This window comes from Salmo salar, chromosome 10, assembly GCF_965601325.2.
Source record: "Salmo salar chromosome 10, fSalSal1, whole genome shotgun sequence".
Classification (NCBI taxonomy): Eukaryota; Metazoa; Chordata; class Actinopteri; order Salmoniformes; family Salmonidae; genus Salmo; species Salmo salar.
This window is the reverse complement of record NC_138300.1, coordinates 58,148,886-58,162,266: the sequence shown is the minus strand read 5'-3', so window position 1 is coordinate 58,162,266 and position 13,381 is coordinate 58,148,886. Positions and strand designations below refer to the sequence as shown.

The 13,381-nt window shown below is 40.4% G+C and overlaps 1 protein-coding gene across 2 annotated transcripts in view; it reads right to left on the bottom strand.

Moving 5' to 3' along the window:
* LOC106560618 (ras-related protein Rab-6B) overlaps positions 1–13,381 on the bottom strand; it is a 180,750-nt gene that overhangs the window by 27,950 nt on the left and 139,419 nt on the right. For both annotated transcript variants that reach the window (XM_045687974.2, XM_082957104.1), the window contains exon 7: positions 12,304–12,370. In XM_045687974.2, coding sequence (XP_045543930.1) covers positions 12,304–12,370 — 67 coding nt within the window. The remainder of the gene's footprint in view (positions 1–12,303; positions 12,371–13,381) is intronic.

Genomic DNA, 13,381 nt, shown 5'->3' with positions numbered 1-13,381 from the left:
GGATCATGCTGTTTGTATGTGGCTGCTATGAAAGTGATCATGCTGTTTGTATGGGGCTGCTATGGAAGGGTTCATGCTGTTTGTATGTGGCTGCTATGAAAGTGATCATGCTGTTTGTATGTGGCTGCTATGAAAGTGATCATGCTGTTTGTATGTGGCTGCAAAGAAAGGGATCATGCTGTTTGTATGTGGCTGCTATGAAAGTGATCATGCTGTTTTCATGTGGCTGCTATGAAAGGGATCATGCTGTTTTCATGTGGCTGCTATGGAAGGGATCATGCTGTTTTCATGTGGCTGCTATGAAAGGGATCATGCTGTTTTCATGTGGTTGCTATGAAAGGGCTCATGCTGTTTGTACGTGGCTGCTATGAAAGTTAACTGTGTTTGCGTGTGATCAGGAGTGTATTCATTCCGCCGATTCTGTTGAAAAACATTTCTTAAACGGAAGCAAACGGAACGAAGTGGGGATAAACATATCTGAATTTGTCCAATAGAAACTCTAATGATTACACCCTAGATCAGGAAGATACAGGCGAGAGCGTGCAAGGCGGTATTGAATGTGTGAATATCTGTCAACTTGATTACTTTAATGTGTCTGTCGACCTGTGTGCACCGAGTACGTTGTAAACTTTCATTCATAGCCTAGGTTGAAGCAACCTCATGATGGGTACTGGGATAATTCGAGTATCATGTAGTAGCCTAAACCTATGAATGTTACATTGAACTGGGTGAATGGAATAGGAATGACAATCATCCAATATGCTGTAATAGAAATAAGGCCATATTAATCAATATGCTGTAATAGAAATAAGGCCATATTAATCAATATGCTGTAATAGAAATAAGGCCATATTAATCAATATGCTGTAATAGAAATAAGGCCATATTAATCAATATGCTGTAATAGAAATAAGGCCATATTAATCAATATGCTGTAATAGAAATAAGGCCATATTAATCAATATGCTGTAATAGAAATAAGGCCATATTAATCAATATGCTGTAATAGAAATAAGGCCATGTTCATCAAACAGATAATCGTCCTCCCTCATATTAAACAGCACCGACCGAGTTAGTGGGACGGTGTGTGATGGAGGTAGTGTGATGAAAATGTTTTAAAAGGTCAAAAGGTTTTACAGCTGCACCATCGAGAGCATCCTGACTGGTTGCATCACTGCCTGGTATGGCAACTGCTCGGCCTCTGACCGTAAGGCACTACAGAGGGTAGTACGAATGGCCCAGTACCTCACTGGGGCCAAGCTTCCTGCCATCCAGGACCTCTATACCAGGTGGTGTCAGAGGAAGGCCCTAAAAATTGTCAAAGACTCCAGCCACCCTAGTCATAGACTGTTCTCTCTGCTACCACAAGGCAAGCGGTACTGGAGCGCCAAGTCTAGGTCCAAGAGGCTTCTAAACAGCTTCTACCTCCAAGCCATAAGACTCCTGAACATCTAATCAAATGGCTACCCAGACTATTTGCATTGTCCCCCATTTTGATTTGATGGAGGTAGTGTGATGTAGGTAGTGTGATGGTGGTAGTGTGATGGCGGTAGTGTGATGGAGGTAGTGTGATGTGTGATGGTGGTAGTGTGATGGAGGTAGTGTGATGGAGGTAGTGTGATGGTGTGATGTGGTAGTGTGATGGTGGTGTGATGGAGGTAGTGTGATGGTGGTAGTGTGATGGTGGTAGTGTGATGGTGGTAGTGTGATGGAGGTAGTGTGATGGAGGTAGTGTGATGGTGGTAGTGTGATGGTGGTAGTGTGATGGAGGTAGTGTGATGGAGGTAGTGTGTGATGGTGGTAGTGTGATGGAGGTAGTGTGTGATGGTGGTAGTGTGTGATGGAGGTAGTGTGATGGTAGTAGTGTGATGGTGGTAGTGTGATGGAGGTAGTGTGATGGAGGTAGTGTGTGATGGTGGTAGTGTGTGATGGAGGTAGTGTGATGGTAGTAGTGTGATGGTGGTAGTGTGATGGAGGTAGTGTGATGGAGGTAGTGTGTGATGGTGGTAGTGTGTGATGGAGGTAGTGTGATGGTGGTAGTGTGATGGAGGTAGTGTGTGATGGTGGTAGTGTGTGATGGAGGTAGTGTGATGGTGGTAGTGTGATGGTGGTAGTGTGATGGAGGTAGTGTGATGGTGTGATGTGGTAGTGTGATGGTGGTGTGATGGAGGTAGTGTGATGGAGGTAGTGTGATGGTGGTAGTGTGATGGAGGTAGTGTGATGGTGTGATGGTGGTAGTGTGATGGTGGTAGTGTGATGGCGGTAGTGTGATGGAGGTAGTGTGTGATGGTGGTAGTGTGATGGAGGTAGTGTGTGATGGTGGTAGTGTATGATGGAGGTAGTGTGATGGAGGTAGTGTGATGGTGGTAGTGTGATGGAGGTAGTGTGTGATGGTGGTAGTGTGTGATGGTGGTAGTGTGTGATGGAGGTAGTGTGATGGAGGTAGTGTGTGATGGTGGTAGTGTGTGATGGAGGTAGTGTGATGGTGGTAGTGTGATGGAGGTAGTGTGTGATGGTGGTGTGTGATGGAGGTGTGTGATGGAGGTAGTGTGATGGTGGTAGTGTGATGGTGGTAGTGTGATGGAGGTAGTGTGATGGTGGTAGTGTGATGGAGGTAGTGTGATGGAGGTAGTGTGATGGAGGTAGTGTGTGATGGTGGTAGTGTGTGATGGAGGTAGTGTGATGGAGGTAGTGTGATGGCAGTAGTGTGATGGCAGTAGAGTGATGGCAGTAGTGTGATGGGCTGTTTTGACATCAAACTCGATCACTTTGAATTGTGGCAATTTACTGGATATACAGTATATGGTGATAGATTATTTTGAGTAAAAAGTCACGCTGTACCGAAAATATACCAAACATTAAGAACACTTTCCCAATATTAAGTTGCACCCCCCTGTTTTTACCCTCAGAACAGCCTCAATTCATCCCTGTAGCTCAGTTGGTAGAGCAACGCCAGGGTTGTGGGTTTGATTCCCACGGGGGCCAGCACAGAAAAAAAATGTATGAAATGTATGCATTCACTACTGTAAGTCGCTCTGGATAAGAGCGTCTGCTAAATGACTAAAATGTTTTTAAAAAAAAATGTCTCGGCATGGACTCTACAAGGTGTCGAAAGTGTTCCACAGGGATGCTGGCCCATGTTGACTCCAATGCTTCCCACAATTGTGTCAAGTTGGCTGGATGTCCGTTGGGTTGTGGAACATTCTTGATACACATGGGAAACTGTTGAGCGTGAAAAACGCAGCAGCGTTGCAGTTCTTGACAAAAACCAGTGCGCCTGGCACCTACTACCATACCCCGTTCAAAGGCACTTAAATATCTCGTCTTGCCCATTCACCCTCTGAATGGCACACATACACAATCCATGTCTCAATTGTCTCAAAGCATTAAAATCAAACTTTAACCTGTCTCCTCCCCTTCATCTACACTGATTGAAGTGGATTTAACAAGTGACATCAATAAGGGATCATAGCTTTCACCTGGATTCACCTGGTCAGTCTATGGCATGGAAAGAGCAGGTGTTCATAATGTTTTGTAGAATCAGTGTATATTGACAATGACAGAAACTACAAACTGTTGAACTCCCAAAAAATATGAATTCCTTTCTTCAGCACAAATAAAATAACATGTCAGTCAGAGGTTTGTTTATCTATGGGGGCTGGATATTGTTTCCTGTATAAAAACAGCAACCTCTGGTTTTAATATCCCAACTTGTCTGTGAAACACACCCTGCGGCTCTGTGGTCGACTGGCAGCTTGACATCAATGGATGAGATGAGAGGCGCCATTGGAAAGAGAGAAGGAGGGGAGGAGAGAGAGAGGGAGAGAGAGTGGGTGAGAGGTAGAAAGAGAGAGGGTGAGAGGTAGAAAGAGAGGGAGAGAGTGGGTGGAGGTAGCGAGAGAGAGAGAGAAAGAGGGAGGGTGAGAGGTAGAGCGAGAGAGAAAGAGAGGGAGAAAGAGTGGGTGAGAGGTAGAGAGAGAGAGAGAGAGAGAGAGAGAGAGGTAGAGAGAGGGTGAGAGGTATAGAGAGAGGTAGAGTGGGTGAGAGGCAGAGAGAGAGAGAGCGGTAGAGAGCGGGTGAGAGGCAGAGAGAGCGAGAGAGGTAGAGAGTGGGTGAGAGGTAGAGAGAGGTAGAGGTAGAGAGTGGGTGAGAGGCAGAGTGAGAGAGAGCGAGAGAGAGCGAGTGGGTGAGAGGTAGAGAGAGGATGAGAGGTAGAGAGAGAGAGTGGGTGAGAGGTAGAGAGAGAGGAACAGAGAGAGAGAGGGTGAGAGATAGAGAGAGAAAGTGGGTGAGAGGCAGAGAAAGAAAGAGAGAGTGGGTGAGAGGTAGAGAGAGAGGTAGAGAGTGGGTGAGAGGTAGAGAGAGAGAGAGAGAGAGAGAGAGAGAGAGAGAGAGAGAGAGAGAGAGTGGGCGGGTGGGTGAGAGAGTGGGTGAGAGGTAGAGAGTGGGTGAGAGTTAGAGAGAGAAAGAGAGCGAGAGAGAGAGAGAGAGAGAGGGAGAAAGAGAGAGAGTGGGTGAGAGGTAGAGAGAGAAAGAGAGTGGGTGAGAGGTAGAGAGAGGGTGAGCGTTAGAAACAAAGGAAGAGAAGGGGGTCATCAAAGCCCAATAAACTGCATGCTATTAAGAAATACTATAGATGGAAGGAAGATAGTGTAGAAACCTACCAAGGAACTATTGGCCAAAAACAAATCCAATCCCTCCTAGACGACTTCCTGGACAAAATGTTTCCCTGAAATTGTGAAGGTGTAAACTTAGCAGTAGAAAGCCTGAACAGTGTATCAGCTAACATATCAAATAAAAACAATTCAAGATGAAAACCTAAGAAAATGAACAGCAATGAGAAATGATTTGAGGAAGTGTACAAAAGCCTAAGAAAGACATGGAGAAACCTGTCCATTCACAAACACAGGAGCAAATGGGAAAAGACTGAACAAAGAGTTATCTATCCAAAATGGAGATGTCTGGATAAACCACTTCTCCAACCTTTCAGCCATTTAACAAATAACATAAACATGATCATCTACTGAACTACCAGCTATTAAAGACTACCCAGAACCCACTGGGCTCTCCTATTACATTAAAGACTACCAGAACCCACTGGATTCTCCTATTACATTAAAGACTACCAGAACCCACTGGATTCTCCTATTACATTAAAGACTAACAGAACCCACTGGGCTCTCCTATTACATTAAAGACTACCCAGAACCCACTGGGTTCTCCTATTACATTAAAGACTACCCAGAACCCACTGGATTTTCCTATTACATTAAAGACTACCAGAACCCACTGGGCTCTCCTATTACATTAAAGACTACAGGAACCCACTGGATTCTCCTATTACATTAAAGACTACTAGAACCCACTGGATCCTCCTATTACACTAAAGACTACCACAACCCACTGGATTCTCCTATTACATTAAAGACTACCCAGAACCCACTGGGTTCTCCTATTACATTAAAGACTACCCAGAACCCACTGGGTTCTCCTATTACATTAAAGACTACCAGAACCCACTGGATTCTCCTATTACATTAAAGACTACCCAGAACCCACTGGGTGCTCCTATTACATTAAAGACTACCCAGAACCCACTGGGTTCTCCTATTACATTAAAGACTACCCAGAACCAACTGGGCTCTCCTATTACATTAAAGACTACCAGAACCCACTGGATTTTCCTATTACATTAAAGACTACCAGAACCCACTGGGTTCTTCTATTACATTAAAGACTACCAGAACCCACTGGGTTCTCCTATTACATTAAAGACTACCCAGAACCCACTGGATTCTCCTATTACATTAAAGACTACCCAGAACCCACTGGGTTCTCCTATTACATTAAAGACTACCAGAACACACTGGATTCTCCTACTACATTAAAGACTACCAGAACCCACTGGATTCTCCTATTACATTAAAGACTACCCAGAACCCACTGGATTCTCCTATTACATTAAAGACAACCAGAACCCACTGGGTTCTCCTATTACATTAAAGACTACCAGAAACCACTGGATTGTCCTATTACATTAAAGACAACCAGAACCCACTGGGTTCTCCTATTACATTAAAGACTACCAGAACCCACTGGATTCTCCTATTACATTAAAGACTACCAGAACCCACTGGATTCTCCTATTACATTAAAGACTACCAGAACCCACTGGATTCTCCTATTACATTAGATGAACTTCAGGACAAAATACAAACCTTCCAACCCAAAAAGGCCTGTGGCATTGATGGTATCCTTAATGAAATTATAAAATATACAGACCACAATTTCAAGTTGCTATACTCAAACCCTTCAACATTATCCTCACCTCTGGCATCTTCCTCAATATTTGGAACCAAGGTCTGATCACCCCAATCCACAAAAGTGGAGACAAATTTGACCCCAATAACTACCGTGGGATATGTGTCAACAGTAACCTCAGGAAAATCCTCTGTAGTATCATCAACAGTAGACTCCAACATTTCCTCAGTGAAAACAATGGCGTGAGCAAATATCAAATTACCGTACGACACACCACGTATACACCCTGCACACCCTAACTGACAAACAAACCAATCAAAACGAAAGCAAAGTCTTCTCATGCTTTGCTGATTTCAAAAAAGCTTTTGACTCATTTTGGCACGAGGGTCTGCTGTATAAACTGATGGAAAGCGGTGTGGGGGGCGGGGACTAAATATTACAAAATCAATGTACACAAACAATAAGTGTGTGGTCAAAATTGTCACAGAATTCTTCCCTGGGGGCCGGGGGGTGAGACAGGGATGCAACTCTCTTCAACATTTGTATAATTTAATTGGCGACAGCACTAGAACAGTCTGCAGCACACGGCCTCACCATGCTAGACTCTGAACTTAAATGTCCAAAAAGTTATACTTTTTACTCATCTGTCCATAGAACATTCTTACAAGAGTCTTGATGATCATCCAGGTGCTTTTTGTCAAACTTGAGTCAACCTTTTGTATGAGATGGGTTCCATTATATCTGGTGAAAACCAAACACTGCATTCCACAGTAAGAATCTCATACCAACGGTCAAGCATGGTGGTGGTAGTGTGATGGTTTTGGGGATGCTTTGCTCCCTCAGGACCTGGATGACTTGCCTTAATTCACTCTACAAGAGAATATCAGGCATCCGTCTGTGAGCTAAAGCTAAAGAGCAGCTGGGTCATGTAGCAAGACAATGATCCAAAACACACAATCAAGTGTACATGAAAATGGTTAAAAAGCAACAAATTTGAAGTTTTGGAATGGCCGGGTGAAAGTCCAGACCTAATCCCATATGAGATGTTGTGGCAGGACTTGAAACGAGAAGTTCATACTTGAAAACCAACAAATGTAGCCGAGTTAAAGCAGTTCTGCATTCAAGTGGGACAAATTCCCTGTGAGAGACTGATCAACAACTACAGGAAGTGTTTGGTTGGAGTCATTGCAGCTAAAGGTGGCACAACCAGTTATTTAGTGTAAGAGGGTAATTACTTTTTCACACAGGGGCATTGGGTGTTGCGTAACTTTGTTAATTAAATAAAATAAACTCAGGTTCCCTTTATCTAATATCAGGCTTTGGTTGAAGATCTGTTAACATTAAGTCAAAAATATGCAAATATAGAGAAAATTAGAAAGGGGCAAATACTTTTTCACGGCACTGTATCTGTAACTGTATCTGTAACCAACTGAATCTGTATCTGTAACTGTATCTGTAACTAACTGTATCTGTAACTGTATATGTAACTGTATCTGTAACTAAATGAATCTGTAACTGTAACTGTATATGTAACTAACTGAATCTGTACGTGTATCTGTAATTGTATCTGTATCTGTATCTGTAACTGTAACTGTATCTGTAACTGTATCTGTATCTGTAATTGTAACTAACTGAATCTGTAACTGGATCTGTAACTGTATCTGTAACTAACTGAATCTGTAACTGTATCTGTAACTAACTGAATCTGTAACTGGATCTGTAACTGTATCTAACCTTATCTGTAACTTTATATGTAACTGTATCTGTAACTAACTGAATCTGTAACTGTAACTGTATCTGTAACTGTATCTGTATCTAACTGTATCTGGATCTAACTGTATCTGTAACAAACTGTATCTGTAACTATCTGTAACTAACTGTATGTGTATCTGTAACTAACTGTATCTGTAACTGTATATGTAACTAACTGTATTTGTACCTATCTAACTGAATCTGTACCTATCTAACTGAATCTGTAACTGTATCTGTAACTGTATCTGTATCTGTCACTGTATCTGTAACTAACTGAATCTGTAACTGTATCTGTATCTAACTGTATCTGTAACTAACTGTATCTGTAACTGTATCTGTAACTAACTGTATCTGTAACTAACTGTATCTGCAACTGTATCTGTAACTAACTGTATCTGTAACTGTAACTAACTGTAACTGTATCTGTAACTAACTGTATCTGTAACTAACTGTATCTGTAACTAACTGTATCTGTAACTGTAACTGTATCTGTAACTAACTGTATCTATAACTGTATCTGTAACTAACTGCATCTGTAACTGTATCTGTAACTAACTATCTGTAACTATCTGTAACTAACTGTATCTGTAACTAACTGTATATGTAACTGTATCTGTAACTAACTGTATCTGTAACTAACTGTACCTGTATCTGTAACTGTACCTGTATCTGTAACTGTAACTGTACCTGTATCTGTAACTAACTGTATCTGTAACTGTATCTGCATCTGTATCTGTAACTATCTGTAACTGTATCTGCATCTGTATCTGTAACTATCTGTAACTGTATCTGCATCTGTATCTGTAACTATCTGTAACTGTAACTGTATCTAACTATCTGTATCTGTAACTGTAACTATTTGTATCTGTAACTAACTGTATCTGTAACTAACTGTATCTGTATCTGTAACTAACTGTATCTGTAACTAACTGTATCTGTAACTGTATCGGTAACTAACTGTATCTGTAACTAACTGTATCTGTAACTGTATCTGTAACTAACTATATCTGTAACTGTATCTGTCTTTGTATCTGTATCTGTATCTGTACCTGTATATGTAATGGTATTTGTATCTGTAACTGTATATGTAACTATCTGTAACTGTATTTGTATCTGTAACTGTATTAGTATCTGTATCTGTAACTAACTAACTGTATCTGTACCTATCTAACTAACTGTATCTGTATCTGTAACTAACTGTATCTGTAACTAACTGTACCTGCATCTGTAACTGTACCTGTATCTGTAACTAACTGAATCTGTAACTGTATCTGCATCTAACTGTATCTGTAACTGTATCTGTAACTAACTGTACCTGCATCTGTAACTGTACCTGTATCTGTAACTAACTGAATCTGTAACTGTACCTGCATCTAACTGTATCTGTAACTAACTGTATCTGTAACTAACTGTATCTGTAACTGTATCTGTAACTAACTGTATTTGTAACTGTATCTGTAACTAACTGTATCTGTAACTAACTGTATCTGTAACTAACTGTATCTGTATCTGTAACTAACTCTATCTGTAACTAACTGTATCTGTAACTAACTGTATCTGTAACTGTATCTGTAACTAACTGAATCTGTAACTGTATCTGTCTCTAACTGTATCTGTAACTTTATATGTAACTGTATCTGTAGCTAACTGAATCTGTATCTGTATCTGTCTCTAACTGTATCTGTAACTTTATATGTAACTGTATCTGTAACTAACTGAATCTGTAACTGTATCTGTCTCTAACTGTATCTGTAACTTTATATGTAACTGTATCTGTATCTAACTGTATCTGTCTCTAACTGTATCTGTAACTTTATATGTAACTGTATCTGTAGCTAACTGAATCTGTATCTGTATCTGTCTCTAACTGTATCTGTAACTTTATATGTAACTGTATCTGTAACTAACTGAATCTGTAACTGTATCTGTCTCTAACTGTATCTGTAACTTTATATGTAACTGTATCTGTATCTAACTGTATCTGTATCTAACTGTATCTGTAACTGTATCTGTAACTAACTGTATATGTAACTAACTGTATCTGTAACTAACTGTATCTGTAACTAACTGTATCTGTTACTGTAACTGTAACTAACTGTATCTGTAACTAACTGTATCTGTATCTGTAACTAACTGTATCTGTAACTATCTAACTGAATCTGTAACTGTAACTGTAACTGTATCTGCATCTGGAACTGTATCTGTAACTAACTGAATCTCTAACTGTATCTTTAACTGTATCTGTAACTAACTGTATCTAACTGTATCTGTAACTAACTGAATCTGTAACTGTACCTGCATCTAACTGTATCTGTAACTAACTGTATCTGTAACTAACTGTATCTGTAACTGTATCTGTAACTAACTGTATTTGTAACTGTATCTGTAACTAACTGTATCTGTTACTGTAACTGTAACTAACTGTATCTGTAACTAACTGTATCTGTATCTGTAACTGTATCTGTAACTAACTGTATCTGTAACTATCTAACTGAATCTGTAACTGTAACTGTAACTGTATCTGCATCTGCAACTGTATCTGTAACTAACTGAATCTCTAACTGTATCTTTAACTGTATCTGTAACTAACTGTATCTAACTGTATCTGTAACTAACTGAATCTGTAACTGTATCTGTATCTTTAACTAACTGTATCTGTAACTAACTGTATCTGCAACTGTATCAGTAACTAACTGTATCTGTAACTGTATCTATAACTAACTGTAACTGTATCTGTAACTAACTGTATCTGTAACTGTATTTGTAACTAACTGTATATGTAACTAATTGCATCTGTAACTGTATCTGTAACTAACTATCTGTAACTATCTGTATCTGTAACTAACTGTATCTGTAACTGTATCTGTAACTAACTGTATCTGTAACTAACTGTACCTGTATCTGTAACTGTACCTGTATCTGTAACTAACTGTATCTGTAACTGTATCTGCATCTGTAACTATCTGTAACTGTATCTGCATCTGTATCTGTAACTATCTGTAACTGTATCTGTATCTAACTATCTGTATCTGTAACTGTATCTGTAACTGTATCTGTATCTAACTATCTGTATCTGTAACTGTAACTGTATCTGTAACTATCTGTATCTGTATCTGTAACTAACTGTATCTGTCTTTGTATCTGTATTTGAACCTGTATATGTAATGGTATTTGTATCTGTAACTGTATCTGTAACTATCTGTAACTGTATTTGTATCTGTATCTGTAACTAACTGTAACTCTATCTGTAACTAACTGTATCTGTAACTATCTGTAACTAACTATCTGTAACTGTATCTGTAACTGTATCTGTAACTAACTGTAACTGTAACTAACTGTAACTGTAACTGTATCTGTAACTGTATCTGTATCTGTAACTAACTGTATCTGTAACTGTATCTGTAACTACCTGTATCTGTAACTAACTGTATCTGTAACTGTATCTGTACCTGTAACTGTATCTGTACCTGTAACTGTATCTGCATCTGTATCTGTCTGTAACTGTAACTGTATCTGTATCTAACTATCTGTATCTGTAACTATCTTTAACTAACTGTATCTGTAACTGTATCTGTAACTAACTATCTGTCTGTAACTGTATCTGTACCTGTATCTGTATTTGTAACTGTATCTGTATCTGTAACTTGAGTTGAGGCCTTGTCACAACCACCAAACATTACATTTATGTTACCTGTAGTTGAGTTGAGGCCTGTATCTGCATCTGGAACTGTATCTGTAACTAACAGAATCTGTAACTATATCTGTAACTGTATCTGTAACTAACTGTATCTGTAACTAACTGAATCTGTAACTGTATCTGTATCTTTAACTAACTGTATCTGTAACTAACTGTATCTGAAACTGTATCTGTAACTAACTGTATCTGTAACTGTATCTGTACCTGTAACTGTATCTGTATCTGTATCTGTAACTGTATCTAACTACCTGTATCTGTAACTAACTGTATCTGTAACTAACTATCTGTCTGTAACTGTATCTGTACCTGTATCTGTATTTGTAACTGTATCTGTATCTGTAACTTGAGTTGAGGCCTTGTCACAACCACCAAACATTACATTTATATTACCTGTAGTTGAGTTGAGGCCTTTTCACAACCACCAACCATTGCATTTATGTTACCTGTAGTTGAGTTGAGGCCTTTTCACAACCCCCAAACATTACATTTATGTTACCTGTAGTTGAGATGAGGCCTTTTCACAATCACCAACCATTGCATTTATGTTACCTGTAGTTGAGTTGAGGCTAAGTGCCTGTGCAGTGAAAGGATACTTCCCTCCTTGCTTGTCTCCTGCATGCTCTCCATCCCAGGAAGGGCAGCTGCCACACGCCGAAACAGCTGGAGAGAGACAGAAAGAGAGAGAAAATAAACAGAGAGAGGGGGAGGGAGATAGATACAAAGAGATAGAGGGAAGGGGGGGAGAGAGAGACAGACAGACAGAGAGAGAAAGAGCAAGAGAGAGATAAATAAATAAAGACGGAGAGAGAGAGAGAAAGAGAGAGAGTGAAAGAGAGACGAGATAGAGACAGCGAGAGGGGAGGGAGGGAGAGAGAGAGACAGAGAGGGAGAGAGAGAGAAAGGGGGGAGGGAGAGAGAGACAGACAGAGAGTGAGAGAGTTAGTACACTGTGACTCATGCTATGTCCATAACCTGGGAGAGTCTGTCTGCTACCCAACAGACAGAGAGAATGTCTCATCCATTCATCTCCCTCACCTGTGGACGACCCAATCACCTCGCTGAGAAAGGAAGCTCCATCATGCACTGGGCCAGGGATATAGCTCACACATTATAAAAGTCAGTCAGTCAGTCACACAGTCAGTCAGTCAGTCAGTCAGTCAGTCAGTCAGTCAGTCAGTCAGTCAGTCACACAGTCAGTCAGTCACACAGTCAGTCAGTCAGTCAGTCAGTCAGTCAGTCAGTCAGTCACACAGTCAGTCACACAGTCAGTAAGCCAGTCAGTCACACAGTCAGTAAGCCAGTCAGTCACACTGGTGATAGCCAGCTTGACATACCCTATTTCAGTCTGGATGAATTGGGTGACAGCCAGCTTGACATACCTTCTCGGTCACACTACTTAGATCTGTGGTGCCATTCTGGGGAGCCATTCTGGGGACTACTGCCCTCTCATTACATTCAAGTCAATTATAGTACATCTGTGATCTCTCATAGTACAGGAGGAAGAGGGATGGATCATTAGAGCTACTCAATGACTTCCCAGAGGCTGGTCTCTCAGCTTGTTACTATAGTGGAAAACGACCAGACAGAACCAAGGTACCTGCAGAGCTACTACACCGTGACGAATCACCTCAATCTGCCAAAGGTTATAACAAGTACTGCTGTCCCAAATGG